Source organism: Anolis sagrei, chromosome 8 (assembly GCF_037176765.1).
Source record: "Anolis sagrei isolate rAnoSag1 chromosome 8, rAnoSag1.mat, whole genome shotgun sequence".
In the NCBI taxonomy this organism is placed as follows: Eukaryota; Metazoa; Chordata; class Lepidosauria; order Squamata; family Dactyloidae; genus Anolis; species Anolis sagrei.
Genome location: NC_090028.1, coordinates 43,360,404 through 43,378,236, shown reverse-complemented (window position 1 = coordinate 43,378,236; position 17,833 = coordinate 43,360,404). Strand labels below are relative to the sequence as shown.

The window sequence follows — 17,833 nt, the reverse complement described above, 5'->3', positions numbered from 1 at the left end:
TTGAAAACTTGGCTGTCCTGCCTTGCTTTTGAATAATGAGCAACAAATACCGATTTCATTGAAATCGAACATGACCCACCCCCCCCCCACTTTAGAGATAGTAACTTATAGTTTGCTAAGGGCAAGGGCACCAGACTGGATAATAAGGGTTAATCCTTGGTCAATTTGGTGTGTATCATTTAATCAAGGCTTTAGGCCCTATTTTCATATATTTATAGCAGAAGGTAACCAATTTATTACTGAAAATCACACCACAAAAGTATTTGACTTTTCCCACCTGAGGCACACCTGGGCTCCTGATGGTCCCCCACCTCACAAACAAGGGACTCTCTTTCCCCCTCATCGATATATTTCTCTTTATGGACCTTCCTATGGACCCTGGGGAAGGGTAGTTGGGTTTACTCTCTATATTATGATTTCTATATTTTCATATTTTCTCCTGTATTTCCACATTTCCCTTCATGTATTTGACCTTGCCCTGACCCTTTTGCCCCCTTCCCCTCTCCTTGGGGGAAATCTACAAGGAAGCTGCCCTGCCTCTGAAAAAGCAATCAGCAATCAGGAAAAGACCCTTCTCTTTGGACATTCTTTGCATGGACAATAGTCAAGGAAATCCTTTTGACTTCGGAGTTGGGCCAACATTAGGATTTCCGTTTGGCAGACTTTTTAATCATATAACAATGGGGGGAATATGACCTTAGGAAAGTCCTCTTTTCCTCCAAGCCATTCCTTCTTTCAAATCTTTCCACTAAAGGACATTCACCAAAGTTTCCCCTTTGTGCCCTATCTGATTGTAAGAGGAAAACTCGGATTAAGCCGTCAATGCTTATCACAGACCCATGTCAGGACAATAAAGTGGCTTCTCTGGAAGGCCGATCCCCGGACTCAATAAGCCTAAGGACATTAAAACTCCATAATCCACTCAAGAATGCATTGTCTCCCTTCATCCCGCCTCCCTTCCTTCTGATTTGCTGGAGCGTCGAGGCAGCAGGAGCCTCCCAATAGGCTCTGGCACCCCACAAAAGCCCTGCAATTGGCCCTGATGCATGGGGGACGGCCAAGCCTCCTCCCAGCTGTTTGCGCGTCAGCCAATCCCGTTCGAGCTGGGCGGGAGTGGGGAGCGGGAATTTTGAAACTCACAACTCGGTATTTTCTATAAAAATGGCCTTTACTTCTGTAACCACATGCTCTGCTTGGCGAATGATTGCCGCTCTGCATTCTTTTCAGCTTAATCGCAAATAAAACATCTCGGTGGCACTTCCTTCCACTTGGTGAGACCTTTTATTGGGAAAAATCAGGGATTGGGTGCTTCTCCCTGTCTCGCCAGGGTAACGAACTCTTTAAAGAGTCTGATTGGTCTCTACCTTCTGGTAAAGACCCCTAAATTCATAGAATCATAGAATCAAAGAGTTGGAAGAGACCTCATGGGCCATCCAGTCCAACCCCATTCTGCCAAGAAGCAGGAATATTTCATTCAAATCACCCCTGATAGATGGCCATCCAGCCTCTGCTTAAAAGCTTCCAAAGAAAGAGCCTCCACCACACTCCCTCCGGGGCAGAGAGTTCCACTGCTGAACGGCTCTCACAGTCAGGAAGTTCTTCCTCATGTTCAGATGGAATCTCCTCTCTTGTAGTTTGAAGCCATTGTTCCGCGTCCTAGTCTCCAAGGAAGCAGAAAACAAGCTTGCTCCCTCCTCCTCCCTGTGGCTTCCTCTCACATATTTATACATGGCTATCATATCTCCTCTCATCCTCCTCTTCTTCAGGCTAAACATGCCCAGTTCCCTAAGCCGCTCCTCATAGGGCTTGTTCTCCAGACCCTTGATCATTTTAGTCGCCCTCCTCTGGACACATTCCAGCTTAGAGTCAATATCTCTCTAGAACATCATGACTGTTCCCAGCATAAACTCATCTCAATGCGTTTGGAAGTCTTTTACTGCTGCCAATTTTTTTGTGGCCCCAACACCGAGCGGAGGGGATCCCATTTGGATTTGGGACCTGCAGTTTAAGAAGCAGTGTTCTAAATGTATAACAGACATGTTGGAATTATTGGGGGAGGATAGAAAATGCCCCCTAAATCCCTGATGTCTGTTTTGCGGCCACTCAGCAAGGCTGCCCCCTTCGTTCGTGGGCTCCCTCCCTCCCTCGTCTCGTTCCCTCTTTCTTCCAAGCGGCATTCAAGAGGCCAAGCCTTGTTCTGGAAGCAGCTCCCTGAAGTCAGCTCTCAGGAGCAACGACTTCCTTTGGGCAGTCAGCTCTGAACATACTGTGTTTCCCTTGAATGACGAAATGTTAGTAAGCAAAAAAAGCCAAGAGTTCTTTGCAGCGAGGCGACTGCTTCGTAGCAACTGCATATAGAGAAAGAGAGCGAGAGAGCGAGCCTTGGAACGGCCCATGCGCTCCATTGAGGACTTCTGGCTCTTTCTGGCCTGGTTTCCTTGCATGCTTTTCCATTAGGCTTGCCAGGTGAATCCAGGGACAAAACTTCCTTCAACAGCTGTGGAAAAGAAGGCATTTCAGCAGGTTGCTTGCATGATAAAGAACACCTGCTGAGATTCCTTATTATTATTATTATTATTATTATTATTATTATTATTAGAAACACAACAAGATGTGTCCACAGCAAACAAAGTCACTCTGCTGGCTGTTGTATTGGATTACGCACCGGACACTTCTCAGCTTACTTGTCCGAACGTATCTTCCTCTGAAGTCGAACATGAGCCCCCCCCCCCATAAAAAATAGTAACTTATAGTTTTGCTAAGGACAAGGACACCAGACTGGATAATAAGGGTTAAGCCTTAGTCAATTTGCCAAGACACTCACAACAACAACAGGGACCCTTCCCATGTCAGATAGTGTGTACATTTAATTAAGGTTCTATGCCCTAGGTTTCACATATAGCAGAAGGTTACACATTTATTACTGAGAAACCCCCTCCCTTTACACTGATGTACTCTCTTGAACTTCTATGGGACTTTTTTCGCTTCTGAAGGAAGCTTAGAAACTTTTTGGAAACTTTACCTTTTCAAGCCCCCTATAAATGACCTTTGCTTGACCCTTCTGTCTTATTCCCTTTTATTAAAAAATGTATTAAAAATATAAGAAGCCACTCTCAGTGACCCTGGAAGGAGGAAATCTCCTGTTTGAAAAGAACTTTGTCAAAAGACATATTTGCTAGGCCTGGGTAACAACGGAAAAATTTGTTTCTAAAATCGATTCGTTTTTTGGGGGTTTTTGCGTTTCGTTATTTAAAATAATTACAAAATTTTCCTTTTAAAAAGTTCGATATTTACGAAATTTCGTAAATGTGAAAAAAAATTACAAAACATTAACGAATCAATTTCCGAAACAATAACGAATCGATTCGTTAATGGCGGACGCGACCGCGAAATACGCTAAAAAACCTCCAAAAACTTCTGAAGCTTCCCTCTCCCTCTGTTCTTGACTGTTGGTGTGATATTATAATTTTTTTTCACTAATTAAACAAAAAACTTGCCCCAGACATGCGGAAATAATAACGAAATGACCTCAGAACAATAACGAAACGAATACAATAACGAAATACGAAGCATTTACAAAACGTATTTAAAAATTCATTTTTTAAAAAAATTGCTCCAGAATGGTTCGTTATCGTTTTGTAATTAAAAAAATTAACGAATTATTAATGAATTACGAATTAACGAAATGAAACCGCCCAGCCCTAATATTTGCATGGACCATACAATGGGCTTTGACCCTGGGGCTCGGAGTTTGGCCCCCCAGCGGAAGGTGCCCACTTGGCATGATTGATCATATCTCAACAGGACAAAGGGCCTTCGGAAAGCCACACTTCGTCCTGATCTGTTCTCTCAGTTATCTTCCATCCACCAAAACTACAGCCAGGATTAATCCATTGTCTCCATATCTCAGTTCAAGAAAAATCCAGTTTCTGGCCATCTTGCCAGACATCAACGTTGATTGCCACCCCTCAAGACAATAGGCTGGTCTGCTAGAAGGCTCCCTGAGGACTTGCCGACAACATGGAAACCACATATTTCCATAATCCACTCCAGTTCCCATTGTTTCCCTCTCGTCCCGCCTCCTTCTCTCCTGATTGGCCAGGAGGCCGAAGTGGCGTGAGCTCACCCTTTGGTTAAGGCGCTCAGGAGGCAGCCAAGCCTCCTTCCAGCTGTAGAGTGCCAACCAATCACACAGCTCTGTATATATATAAAAAGGCTTTATTTTGTATTCAATGTATGCTTTGCTTGATGAATTATTGGATCGCAATAAAATCAACTTGGTGGCACTTCCTTCAGCTTTGGTGAGATTCTTTTGGGAACTTAGGGAAATCTTTCAATTGCAGGTTCTCCTTTCTTTTGCTCACCAAAGTAGCGAGCCCTCTTTGGTGGGTCCACAGGGTCTCTCCTTCAGGGCGAGACCCTTTTAAATTCCTCCTCGACTTCACCTCTACGTTCCGTCTCATAGTTTAAGATCGACCAGGGAGGCCCTGCTCTCGGTCCCACTGGCCTCGCAACCGCGTCTGGTAGATTCAAGGGACAGAGCCTTCTCGGTAGTGACCCCCCCCCCCCCCGCTTGTGGATTTCCCTCCTCACCGAGATTAGATCAGCGTCCTCTCTCCTTTCTTTTAGGAAAAAACTGAAAACGTGATTTTGGAACCAGGCTTTTGAATAGCAGGCACAACGGCACTTTGAACATTGAACCTGACCATATGATTGTTATAATGGAAATGGCTTTATGATTGTGTAATTAATGTTTGTTTTTAATCTATTGTGTTTGGCTGCCAATTGGCTTCCGAGCACCATTCAAAGTGCTGGTGTGACCTATAAAGCCCTAAATGGCTCCGGCCCAGTTTACGTGTCCGAACGGATTCTCCCCTGTGAACCATCAAGATTGTTAAGTTCTTCTGGAGGGGCCCTGCTCTCGGTCCCACCACCTTCGCAAACACGTCTGGTGGGGACGAGGGACAGGGCCTTCTCGGTGGTGGCCCCTTGGCTGTGGAACTCTCTCCCGATAGAGATCAGATCTGCCCCCTCCCTCCTGACTTTCAGAAAGATGGTAAAATCTTGGCTCTGGAACTTTGCATTCTCAGATTGATTTATTTATCGTGTCAATCAGCAACCATTGTATTACAATTCTAACAGAGCAAAACAAACACAGAGATTAAAAAGAAAAAGAAAAAAGAAAAAAAACCCACACAGATTTTGCAAATTTGGTATTTGGTTAAATGTCCTTTGACCAGTATCTGGCCACTTGGAGTGCCTCTGGGGTTGCCGCAAGAAGGTCCTCCATCGTGCATGTGGCAGGGCTCAGGGTACATTGCAGCAGGTGGTCAGTGGTTTGTTCTTCTCCGCACTTGCATGCTGAGGGTTCCACCCTGTAGCCCCATTTCTTGAGGTTGGCTCTGCATCTCGTGGTGCCAGAGCGCAATCTGTTCAGCGCCTTCCAAGTTGCCCCGTCTTCTGTGTGCCCAGGGGGGAGTCTCTCATCTGGTATCACCCATGAATTGAGGTGCTGGGTTTGGGCCTGCCACTTTTGGACTCTCGCTTGGTGGGGTGTTCCAGCGAGTGTCTCTGTAGATCTAAGAAAACTATGTCTTGATTTAAGTCGTTGACGTGCTGGCTGATACCCAAACAAGGGATGAGTTGGAGATGTCTCTGCCTTGGTCCTTTCACTATTGGCTGCTACTTCCCGGCGGATGTCAGGTGGTGCGATACCGGCTAAACAGTGTAATTTCTCCAGTGGTGGAGGGCGCAGACACCCCGTGATAATGCGGCATGTCTCATTAAGAGCCACATCCACTGTTTTAGCATGGTGAGATGTGTTCCACATTGGGCATGCATACACAGCAGCAGAGTAGCATAGCGCAAGGGCAGATGTCTTCACTGTGTCTGGTTGTGATCCCCAGGTTGTCCCAGTCAGTTTTCGTATGATGTTGTTTCTAGCGCCCACTTTTTGCTTGATGTTCAGGCAGTACTTCTTGTAGGTAAGAGCACGGTCCAGAGTGACTCCTCCCAGGTATTTGGGTGCGCTGCAATGCTCCAGTGGGATTCTTTCCCAGGTAATCCTCAGAGCTCGGGATGCTTGTCTGTTCTTAAGGTGAAAGGCGCATGTCTGTGTTTTAGATGGATGAGGGATCAGCTGGTTTTCCCATTAATAGGCAGTAAGAGCACCTAGAGCTTCGGAGAGCTTCTGTTCAACCATCTCAAAGCTCCCTGCTTGAGCAGTAATGATGATCGAATTGATGATCGAATCAATAACTGTTGACCACAAGGCGGATGGTGATGAATTTGTGATTTACCTTGACGAATTGGCTTTATGTAATTCTTGATCTGTATTTTAATGTGTTTTAATGTATTAATGTACTATGATGTTATTGATTAGCTGGCCTGAGTCCCTCCTCGAAGGTCGAGAAGACTGGGTTATCAAAGCTCCAAATAAATAAATAAATACATTTGTATGATTTTATTTTGCTGTTATAATATGATATTTGTGGTATCGAATTGTTGCCATTGTTAGCCGCTCTGAGTCCCCCGCAGAGGTTGAGAAGGGTGGGGTAGAAATGTTGTAAATAAATAAATAAATCGGTGAATAATGTGTACAGATCCCAGTAAGGTGGACTTCTGCAGCTGGCAGCTGGTAATTTTGTCAGTGCTGATTGTGTTTAAGTGCAGGCCAAGGTCTTGAGGCACTGCACCCAGTGTGCCGATCACCACTGGGACCCCCTTGACTGGCTTGGGCCACAGTCTTTGCAGTTTGATCTTTAAATCGCCTGGGATTGCAACATCTACGATCCACACTTTGTTTTTCCCCACGATGGTGAGGTCAGGAGTCTTGTGCTTGATGTGTTCATTTTCTGTAACTTTTTCCAGCTTGTGATCCCACCAGCTCTTTGTCGCAGGCAGATGGTGTTTGTGGCACAAGTTCCAATGAATTATTATTATTATTATTATTATTATTATTATTATTATATGTTCAATGGGGGGAAAGGCAATCATATGGGACGCTGTTTAAAAAGAATTCTGCCCTAGCATTCATCCAAGGGAGAGTTACAACTTAAGCATGTTAAACAATGGCTAGCATTCAGCTATGGATTTGTAACCCAGAGTTACGGATCCATATCTGCTCTCTAGGCTTGAGCCCAAATCCGTTTTTAGCTGTTTCCTTCGGCCAATCCGGCTTCTTCGGCTCGGCCTGGTAGCTGCAACGGCAAGAGCCCGGCCGTCATGGTTTTCTTGTCCGTAACGGGGCCACCGATCACAGTTCCTCCTCCCCTATTTGCCATCACAGTAGAATCCTTTCTATTTTCATCTTCATCCTGGAAAGATGTGACAAGTGGAGTGCCACAAGCAGGGTTCCGTCCTGGGCCCGGTCCTGTTCAGAATCTTTATTAATGACTTAGACGAAGGGCGAGAAGGCAGGATCATCAAGTTTGCAGACGACACCAATTTGGGAGGGAGAGCCAAGATTCCAGAGGACAGGAGCAGGATTCAAAACGATCTTGACAGATTAGAGAGATGATGGGCCAAAACTAACAAAATGAAGTTCAACAGGGACAAATGCAAGAGACTCCACTTAGGTAGGAAAAACGAAATGCAAAGATACAGAATGGGGGACGCCTGGCTCGAGAGCAGTACGTGTGAAAAAGATCTTGGAGTCCTTGTGGACAACAACTTAAACATGAGCCAGGAATGTGATGTGGTGGCAAAAAAAGCCAATGGGATGTTGGCCTGCATCAAGAGGAGCCTAGTGTCTAGATCTAAGGAAGTCATGCTACCTCTCTATTCTGCTCTGGTTAGACCACACCTGGAATATTGTGTCCAATTCTGGGCACCACAATTCAAGAGAGATATTGACAAGCTGGAATGTGTCCAGAGGAGGGCGACTCAAATGATCCAGGGTCTGGAGAACAAGCCCTATGAGGAGCGGCTTAAGGAGCTGGGCATGTTTAGCCTGAAGAAGAGAAGGCTGAGAGGAGATATGATAGTAGCCATGTATAAATATGTGAGAGGAAGCCAAAAGGAGGAGGGAGCAAGCTTGTTTTCTGCTTAACATGGAGACTAGGACGCAATGGAACAATGGCTTCAAACTACAAGAGAGGAGATTCCATCTGAACATGAGGAAGAACTTCCTGACTGTGAGAGCCGTTCAGCAGTGGAACTCTCTGCCCCAGCGTGTGGTGGAGGCTCCTTCTTTGGAGGTTTTTAAACAGAGGCTGGATGGCCATCTGTTGGGGGTGCTTTGAATGCAATATTCCTGCTTCTTGGCAGAATGGGGTTGGACTGGATGGCCCAGGAGGTCTCTTCCAACTCTAGGATTCTAGGATTCTATGATTCCTATATTTTCTTTTATTTTTCTTGCACCTGAAGCAGCTTCCCTGTCGGAACCCAGACGCCTTAAAGAGCCAGACTCAGGAGTATGTCCAAAAGAATAGTTTATTAATACAAAGTAAGTAAGACTCAGAGACACTTACTTCAGTGCCTCTGGTCAAAACTCAAAAGTTGCAGCAATTTCCAGCTTGAAAAACAAACTAAGGCAATAATCCGGATTATCCTGGCAAAAAATCCGGATTAAACAGGAGTACTTCCAAAACACCCCAAAATCACACAGTAAAAGGAAAACAACTAAAGAACTACCTAAAAAACGACAAACATGGATCAAAACAACATCAAACAAATCTAGCTACATTTTTTTTCCTCATGTCAGGAGCGACTTGAGAAACTGCAAATCGCTTCTGGTGTGAGAGAATTGGCCATCTGTAAGGACGTTGCCCAGGGGACGTTGCCCGGATGTTTTGATGTTTTATTATCCTTGTGGGAAGCTTCTCTCATGTCCCCTTTGCATGGGGAGCTGGGGCTGACAGAGGGAGCTCATCCACACTCTTCCCGGATTTGAACCTGCGACCTGTCAGTCTTCAGTCCTGCCGGCACAGGGGTTTAACCTGCTGCGCCACTGGGGGCTACTTATCGACATCAATAAAACAGGGTTGTTGTAGGTTTTTCTGGGCTATATGGCCATGGTCTAGAGCAGTGGTTCTCAACCTCCCAGAAATCCTAACAGCTGGTAAACTGGCTGGGATTTCTGGGAGTTGTAGGCCAAAAACATCTGGGGACCCCAGGTTGAGAACCACTGGTCTAGAGGCATTCTCTCCTGACGTTTCGCCTGCATCTATGGCAAGCATCCTCAGAGGTAGTGAGGTCTGTTGGAAACTAGGCAAAGGGTTTATATATCTGTGGAAAGACCAGGGTGAGACAAAGGACTCTTGTCTGCTGGAGCTAGGGGTGAATGTTTCAACTGACCACCTTGATTAGCATATAATGGCCTGACAGTGCCTAGAGCAAACTTTGTTGAGAGGTGATTGTTTGTTTCCTCTCTGTTGTTGTGCTATTGTAATTTTAGAGTTTTCTAATACTGGTAGCCAGATTGTGTTCATTTTCATGGTTTCCTCCTCCTTTCTGTTGAAATTGTCCACATGCTTCTTGTGGATGTCAATGGCTTCTCTGTGTAGTCTGACACGGTGGTTGTGAGAGTGGTCCAGCATTTCTGTGTTCTCAAATAATAATATGCTGTGTCCAGGTTGGTTCCTCAGGTGCTCTGCTAGGGCTGACTTCTCTGGTTCAGGTAGTCTGCCGTGCCTTTCATGGTCCTTGATGTGTGTTTGGGCAATGCTGCTGTGTTTGGTGGTCCCTCTGGAGACTTGTCCACAGCTGCATGGTATACGGTCAACACCTGCAGAAGCGAGAGGGTCCCTCTTGTCCTTTGCTGAATGGAGCATTGGTTGGATTTTCTTGGTGGGTCTGGAGATAGTTTGTATGTTGTGTTTCCTCCTCAGCTTCCCTCTGCGGTCAGTGGTTCCCTTGATGTCTGGCAGGAACACTTTCCCTCTGGGTGGACCTTCATCTTGACTCTCATTTATTTATTTATTTATTTATTTGCTTTATTTCTATACCGCATTTTTCAGCCTAGATTAGGCGACTCAATGCGGTTTACACAGTGCAAGTTATACAGTAATATACAGTTAAAAACACATCACACATTACAACAAAATCAACAGTTATTATCAATTCCTAATCAATTCATGACGCCTCAACAGAGCAAGATCCATTCTCATAATCCTTGTGCCAGGCGGTCCCAGTGGTGATCGGCACACTGGGTGCAGTGCCTCAAGACCTTGGCCTGCACTTAAACACAATCAGCACTGACAAAATTACCAGCTGCCAGCTGCAGAAGTCCACCTTGTGCCATTCCTATGTTCAGTTTTACCGACTTCCTGTGTTCAGTTGTTCAGTTGCACTGATTAGCCAAACGCTTGCTCATAGAGCCAAGTCTTGATCTTCCTCCAAAACGCCAGCAACGAGGGGACCTGTCTGATGTCAACCGGTAGGGCATTCCACCACCGAGAAGTCCCTGTCTCTCATCCTCGCCAATCGTGCCTGTGATGTAGGCGGGACCGAGAGCAGGGCCTCCCTGGACGATCTTAATGTCCGCACCGGTTCATAGGAGGAGATGCGTTCGGAGAGGTAAGAGGGGCCAGAACCGTTTAGGGCTTTGTAGGCTAATGCCAGCATCTTGAATTGTGCCCGGTAGCAAATTGGCAGCCAGTGGAGCTGGCTCAACAGAGGAGTGGTGTGCTCCCTGAGTGCCGCTCCTGTTAACAACCTGGCTGCCAAGCGCTGGACCATCTGAAGCTTCCGGGCAGTCTTCAAGGGCAGCCCCATGTAGAGCGCATTGCAGTAATCTATGCGGGATGTAACCAGAGCGTGGACTACCGTGGCCAAGTCAGACTTCCCAAGGTACGGGCGCAGCTCCCTCATGGCTTCTTCTCGGTTGTCTTGCAGCTCTTCTGATGCCTGAGGTGGAGTCTCCATTGGCCTGGAGAGCCTGAGGGGGTTCAGTTCCTTTTGGAGGAGGAGGTGTGCTTCACAGATTCCCTTTGGGTGATGGTTGGAGTTTTTATGTAGATATCTATCTCTGTGTGTGGGTTTTCTGTAGACGGTGTGACCCAATTGTTGATCTGGTTTACGGATGACCAGGACATCCAGAAAAGGCAGTCTTCCTTCATTTTCTTTTTCCATGGTGAATTGGATGTTTGGGTGGATACTGTTGAGATGGTCCAGCAACCTGTTGAGTTCTTCTTCTCCGTGGCTCCAAATGGTGAAGGTGTCATCCACATATCTGAACCATGTAGTGGGCTTTTTGGTTGCTGTTTCCAGGGCTTTCTTTTCAAAGTGTTCCATGTAGAAATTGGCTATGACCGGGCTGAGGGGGCTATATATAAAACAATTTCAAAGCTCGGGAGTGTCCTGCTGCTGAACTATGTCAATGCAATCACCTATTTAATAGGACCTGTTGATAGTCCGCATTCAAGCCTGTTTGGGGCTGGCTACCAATATTGCCTCGTAATCAAGCTAAACCCCTTAAGAGCTTATTTCCCTTCCAATCATAAAGGAATTTATTGCAGGCGCAGCAGATTGGGGGGGGGGGTGCCTATTCATGAAACCTATGTTTATATAATCACAGCTGTCCTTTTCTTTTTTGCCTGCCCTCCTTGTTGCTCATTCCCACAATCTGCAGCAAGAGGCAGTTCGGAATGGTGGGAGTTGAAGTCCAAAATACCTGGAGGGCCCAAGTTGGCCCAGGGCTGGGTCAAAGCATATTTAGAAGTCATATCTCATGCATAGCATATCTCACGCATAGGCCTTCTATCTGAATTCAATCCTGCTATCGAAGGCTTTCATGGCCGGAATCACTGGGTTGCTGTAGGTTTTTTTGGGCGATATGGCCATGTTTTAGAGGCATTCTCTCCTGACGTTTCGCCTGCATCTATGGCAAGAAGAGCTGCAAGACAGAGAAGAAGCCACGAGAGTCAAGACCAAGATCCACCCAGAGGAAAAGGGTTCTTGCCAGACATCAAGGGAACCACTGACCGCAGAGGGAAGCTGAGGAGGAAACACAACATACAAACTATCTCCAGACCCACCAAGAAAATCCAGCAAATGCTCCGTTCAGCAAAGGACAAGAGGGATCCTCTCACCTCTGCAGGAGTCTACCATTGTATACCATGCAGCTGTGGACAAGAAGACTCCAGAGGGACCACCAAACGCAGCATTGCCCACACACGAATCAAGGAACATGAAAGGCACGGCAGACTACCTGAACCAGAGAAGTCAGCCATAGCAGAGCACCTGAGGAACCAACCCGGACACAGCATGTTATTTGAGAACACAGAAATGCTGGACCACTCTCACAACCACCGTGTCAGAAGACACAGAGAAGCCATTGAGATCCACAAGAAGCATGTGGACAATGTCAACAGAAAGGAGGAAACCATGAAAATGAACACAATCTCGCTACCAGTATTAAAAAATAACTAAAATTACAACAGCAAAACAACAGGGAAAACAATCAGGGACATCTAATCACCTCTCAACAAAAGATTGCCCCAGGCACTGCCAGGCAATCAAATGCTAATCAAGGTGGTCAGTTGAAACATTCACACCTAGCTCCAGCAGACAAGAGTCCTTTCCACAGATATATAATTCCCTTTTTCCTAGTTCCAACAGACCTCTCTACCTCTGAGGATGCTTGCCATAGATGCAGGCGAAACGTCAGGAGAGAATGCCTCTAGATCATGGCCATATAGCCTGAAAAAACCTACAACAACCCATTACATTTATTGTTTTATGTATTGTCGAAGGCTTTCATGGCAGGAATCGCTAGGTTGTTGTAGGTTTTTTTGGGCTATATGGCCATGTTCTAGAAGCATTATCTCCTGACGTTTCGCCTGCATCTATGGCAAGCATGCTCACTACCTCTGAGGATGCTTGCCACAGATGCAGGAAAAACGTCAGGAGAGAATGCCTCTAAACCATGGCCATATAGCCCGGAAAAACCTACAACAACCCATCTCATTCCATGTGGATGTTTTGGAACTGCTAGGTTGGCAGGAGCTGGGGCGGAGAGCGGGGTCGCGAGAGGAGCTTTCCGCAGCCAGTCTCCAGGAGGGAGGGAAGGGGCGAGAGTTGGATGGGCGAATAATGGGCGGGGGCCAAAGGGGCGAGTGTCCCCAACGCCTCCCGAGCCCGGCCAGAGGCGCATGCGCCTCCCTCCGCCAGCGCTCCAGCTGGGCTTGGCTCCCCCGACTGAGTGAGGCAAGGAAGGCAGGCAGAGCGCGGCCGGAGGGCTTTCCGCGGGGCACCCCCACCGCAGCCCCCCAAGGAAGGAAGGCAGGCAGGAAGGCAGAGAAGGGGCGAAGGAGGGGAGCCATGGCCGGGGAGAACCAGCCGCGGAGCCTGAGGAAGAGCATCTCGGCGCAGCAGCAGCCGGCCCCCCCGCACCCGCCGCCGCCCCAGCCCCAGCCCCCCCGGCCCCCCCACCCGCAGCAGCAGCCCCCGCCCCAGCCCCCCGGCGCCCCCGAGAGGGTCACCCTCAAGAAGGAGATCGGCTTGGTCAGCGCCTGTGCCATCATCATCGGTAGGTAGGCAGGGAGGGGGGCAGACTCGCTTGGTCGCCCGGGGGGGGGGGGCTTCTGCAAGGATCCATCTGGGGGCAGCCCCTCCTGCTTCTGGGGTTTGGGAACGAGCGCGGCTAGACTACAACTCCCAAGCTCCAGAATCAACCGCCTCCAAACCCTACCAGTTGATCCTGTTGGGTCTGCGTGCCAAGTTTGGTCCAAGTCCTGCCTTGGTTGGGTTCACAGTGCTCTCTGGATGTGGGTGAACTAGAACTTCTCCAAGGTCAATCCCTTCCAAACCCTGCCAGTATTCAAAGTTGGGCATGTTGGGTCTGCATGCCAAGTTTGGTCCCAGTCCATCCTTGGTTGGGCTCACTGTGCTCTTTTGATTAGAGTGAACTACAACTCCCAACCTCCAAGGTCAACTGCCTCCAAACCCTGCCAGTTGGGCATGTGGGGTCTGTGTGCCAAGTTTGATCCCAGCCCATCCTTGGCTCACGGTGCGCTTTTGATTAGGGTGAACTACAACTCCCAACCTCCAAGGTCAACCCCCTTCAAACCCTGCCCGTATGTTCTGTTGATCATCAGGTGTCTGTGTGCCAAATTTGGTCCAGATCCACTGTCGGTGGGAGTCACAGGGCTCTTTGGATGGAACTACAAATCCCAACCTTCAAGGTCAACCGCCTCCAAACCCCGCCAGTATTCAAAGCTGGCCATGTTGGGTCTGCGTGCCAAGTTTGGTCCATATTCATCCTTGGTTAGGTTCACACTGCTTTCTGGGTGTGAGTGAACTACAACTTCCAACCTCCAAGGTCAATACCTTCCAAACCCTGCCAGTTGGGCATGTGGGGTCTGTGTGCCAAGTTTGATCCCAGTCCATCCTTGGCTCACGGTGCTCTTTTGATTAGGGTGAACTACAACTCCCAACCTCCAAGGTCAACCCCTTTCAAACCCTGCCCGTATGTTCTATTGATCATCAAGTGTCTGTGTGCCAAATTTGGTCCAGATCCACTGTCGGTGGGAGTCACAGGGCTCTTTGGATGGAACTACAAATCCCAACCTTCAAGGTCAACCGCCTCCAAACCCCGCCAGGGCATGCTGGGTCTGTGTGCCAAGTTTGGTCTCAACCCATCCTTGGTTGGGCTCACAGCGTTCTTTTGATTAAGGTGAACTACAACTCCCAACCTCCAAGGTCAACCCCCTTCAAACCCTGCCCATATGTTCTGTTGATCATGGGGTGTCTGTGTGCCAAATTTGGTCCAGATCCACCATCAGTGGGTGTCACAGAGCTCCCACCGAACACCAGCTGGGTTCACAGTGCTCTTTGATTGTGGGTGGACTATAACTCCCATCATCCAGGGCCAACTGCCCTCCTCCCCAAACCCTTCCAGTATGTTCTGTTGGTCATGGGGTGTCTGTGTGCCAAGTTTGGTCCAGAACTGCGGTAGGTGGGAGTCACAGTGATCTCTGGAAGTGTTGTCCGTCTTGGAAAAGACATACAAATGAGCATAGATACATGTATACAAACTTTCACTATGATTATATGGATAGATATCGAAAAAGGAGATAGAAATGGGCCGTGAATGTTCTCCACCACATTCCTCTTCCATCTCCATCTCCATCTCCTTCCCCTCCATCTCCATGATCTCCACCACATTCCTCCTCCATCTCCATCACCTCCTCCATCTCCTCCTCCAGTACATACAAATGGGCATAAATGCATGTATACAAACTTTCACTTTGATTATATTGAAAGATATTGAAGAAGGAGATAGAAATGGGTTGTGAATGTTCTCCACCACATTCCTCCTCCATAATCTTCACCACTTTCCTCCTCCACCTCCATCTCCATGATCTCTACCACATTCCTCCTCCATCTCCATCTCCATCTCCTTCTCCTCCTACATACAAATGAACATAGATACATGTATACAAACTTTCACTATGATTATATTGATAGATATCAAAGAAGGAGATAGAAATGGGCTGTGAATGTTCTCCACCACATTCCTCCTCCATCTCCATCTCCATCTCCATCCCCTTCCCCTTCATCTCCATGATCTCCACCACATTCCTTCTCCATCTCCTTCTCCATCTCCCTCGCCTTCTCCTCCATCTCCATGATCTCCACCACATTCCTCCTCCATCTCCATCTCCAACTCCTTCTCCATCTCCTTCCACTTTCCTTCCATCTCCATGATTTCCACCACATTCTTCCTCCATCTCCAACTCCTTCTCCATCTCCATCTCCATCTCCTTCCATTTTCCTTCCATGATCTCCACCACATTCCTCCTCCATCTCCACCTCCTTCTCCAACTCCTTCTCCATCTCCTTCTCCTTCCCCTTCCCTTCCATCTCTATGATCTCCATCACATTCTTCTTCCGTCTCTATCTTCTTCTCTATCCCCATCTCCTTCTCCTCCTACATGCAAATGAGCATAGATACATGTGTACAAACTTTCACTTTGATTATATAGATAGATATCGAAGAAGGAGATAGAAATGGGCTGTGAATGTTCTCCACCACATTCCTCCTCCATCTCCATCTCCATCCCCTTCCCCTTCATCTCCATGATCTCCACCACATTCCTTCTCCATCTCCATTTCCTCCTCCATCTTCATCTCCTTCTCCTCCTACATGCAAATGAACATAGATACATGTATACACGCGTTCACTTTGATTATATAGATAGATATAGAAGAAGGAGATAGAAATGGGCTGTGAGTGTTCTCCACCACATTCCTCCTCCATCTCCATCTCCATCCCCTTCCCCTTCATCTCCATGATCTCCACCACATTCCTCCTCCTACATCTCCATCTCCTTCTCCTCCTACATGCAAATGAACATAGATACATTTATACAAACGTTCACCTTGATTATATAGATAGATATCGAAGAAGGAAATAGAAATGGGCTGTGAATGTTCTCCACCACATTCCTTCTCCATCTCCATGATCTCCACCATATTCCTCCTCTATCTCCTTCTCCATGATCTTCACCACATTCCTCCTCCATCTCCATCTCCTTCTCTTCCTACATGCAAATGAGCATAGATACATGTATACAAACGTTCACTTTGGTTATATAGATAGATATTGAAGACGGAGGTGGAAATGGGCTGTGAATGGTAGCAGCTAGGTCTGGAATGGCCTTGCGTTCCCAGCAAAGCTCCTGGAGTGCCTCAGGATTAGTAGTAGCAGTAGAACGAGTTCATGAGGGCTCAGAGCAGCAGGTTCCCAAACCCTTTCTACCTTCACAATACTTTTCCGAGGAGGGAGCGCTCACTCTCTTCCAAAACCTTGCGAATCTACCAAGCCCTTCCTCCTTTCGTTTACTCCCAAGTGCCTGAATGTTTCGTGCAACAGTCAGCTTGGAAAGAAAGACAAAACATTTCAAAGATAACCACAAACCTATTGTCGAAGGCTTTCATGGCCAGAATCACTGGGTTGCTGTGTGTTTTCCAGGCTGTTCTAGAAGCATTCTCTCCTGACGTTTCACCTGCATCTCTATGGCAGGCATTCTCAGAGGTTGAGAGATTTGTTGGAAACTGGAAAATGGGGTTGATATATCTGTGGAATGATGTCCTGGGTGGGAGAAAGAACTCTTGTATGTTGGAGCCAGGTATGAATGTTTCAGTTGACCACCTTGATTAGCATTTGATGTCCTGGCAGTTTCAAGGTCTGGCTTCTTACTGCCTGGGGGAATCCTTTGTTGGTATGTTGGAAACTAGGGAAATGGGGTTGATATATCTGTGGAATGATGTCCTGGGTGGGAGAAAGAACTCTTGTCTGTTGGAGCCAGGTGTGAATGTTGCAATTGGCCACCTTGATTAGCATTTAGTGGCCTAGCAGTTTCAAGGTCTGGCTTCTTACTGCCTGGGGGAATCCTTTGTTGGTATGCTGGAAACTAGGGAAATGGGGTTGATATATCTGTGGAATGATGTCCAGAGTGGGAGAAAGAATTCTTGTCTGTTGGAGCCAGGTGTGAATGTTGCAATTGGCCACCTTGATTAGCATTTAGTGGCCTAGCAGTTTCAAGGTCTGGCTTCTTACTGCCTGGGAAATTTCCTGATTGTTTCCTGGCTGGAATTTCCCGGTGTTTGAGTTTTGTTTTTTTAATTTAGTGTTTTAATTTTAGAGTTTTTAAGTACTGCGAGCCAGATTTTGTTCGTTTTCATGATTTCTTCCTTTCTGTTGGAATTGTCCACATTCCAGGTGTCCAGGTTGGTTCATAATATGCTGGACACAGCATATTATTTGAGGACACAGAAATGCTGGACCACTCTCACAACTACCATGACACGCGACACAGAGAAGCCATGGAAATCCACAAGCATGTGGACAATTCCAACAGAAAGGAAGAAACCACGAAAATGCAGG

The 17,833-nt window shown here is 47.1% G+C and overlaps 1 protein-coding gene across 1 annotated transcript in view; it reads left to right on the top strand.

Annotated features, from left to right (window-relative positions):
* The first annotated feature begins 13,108 nt into the window (after positions 1-13,108).
* Positions 13,109-17,833, top strand: part of SLC7A10 (solute carrier family 7 member 10) — a 78,879-nt gene continuing 74,154 nt past the window's right edge. The window contains exon 1 of the mRNA XM_060788324.2: positions 13,109-13,471. Within this exon, the coding sequence (XP_060644307.2) occupies positions 13,264-13,471 (208 nt within the window). The 5' untranslated portion in view covers positions 13,109-13,263. The remainder of the gene's footprint in view (positions 13,472-17,833) is intronic.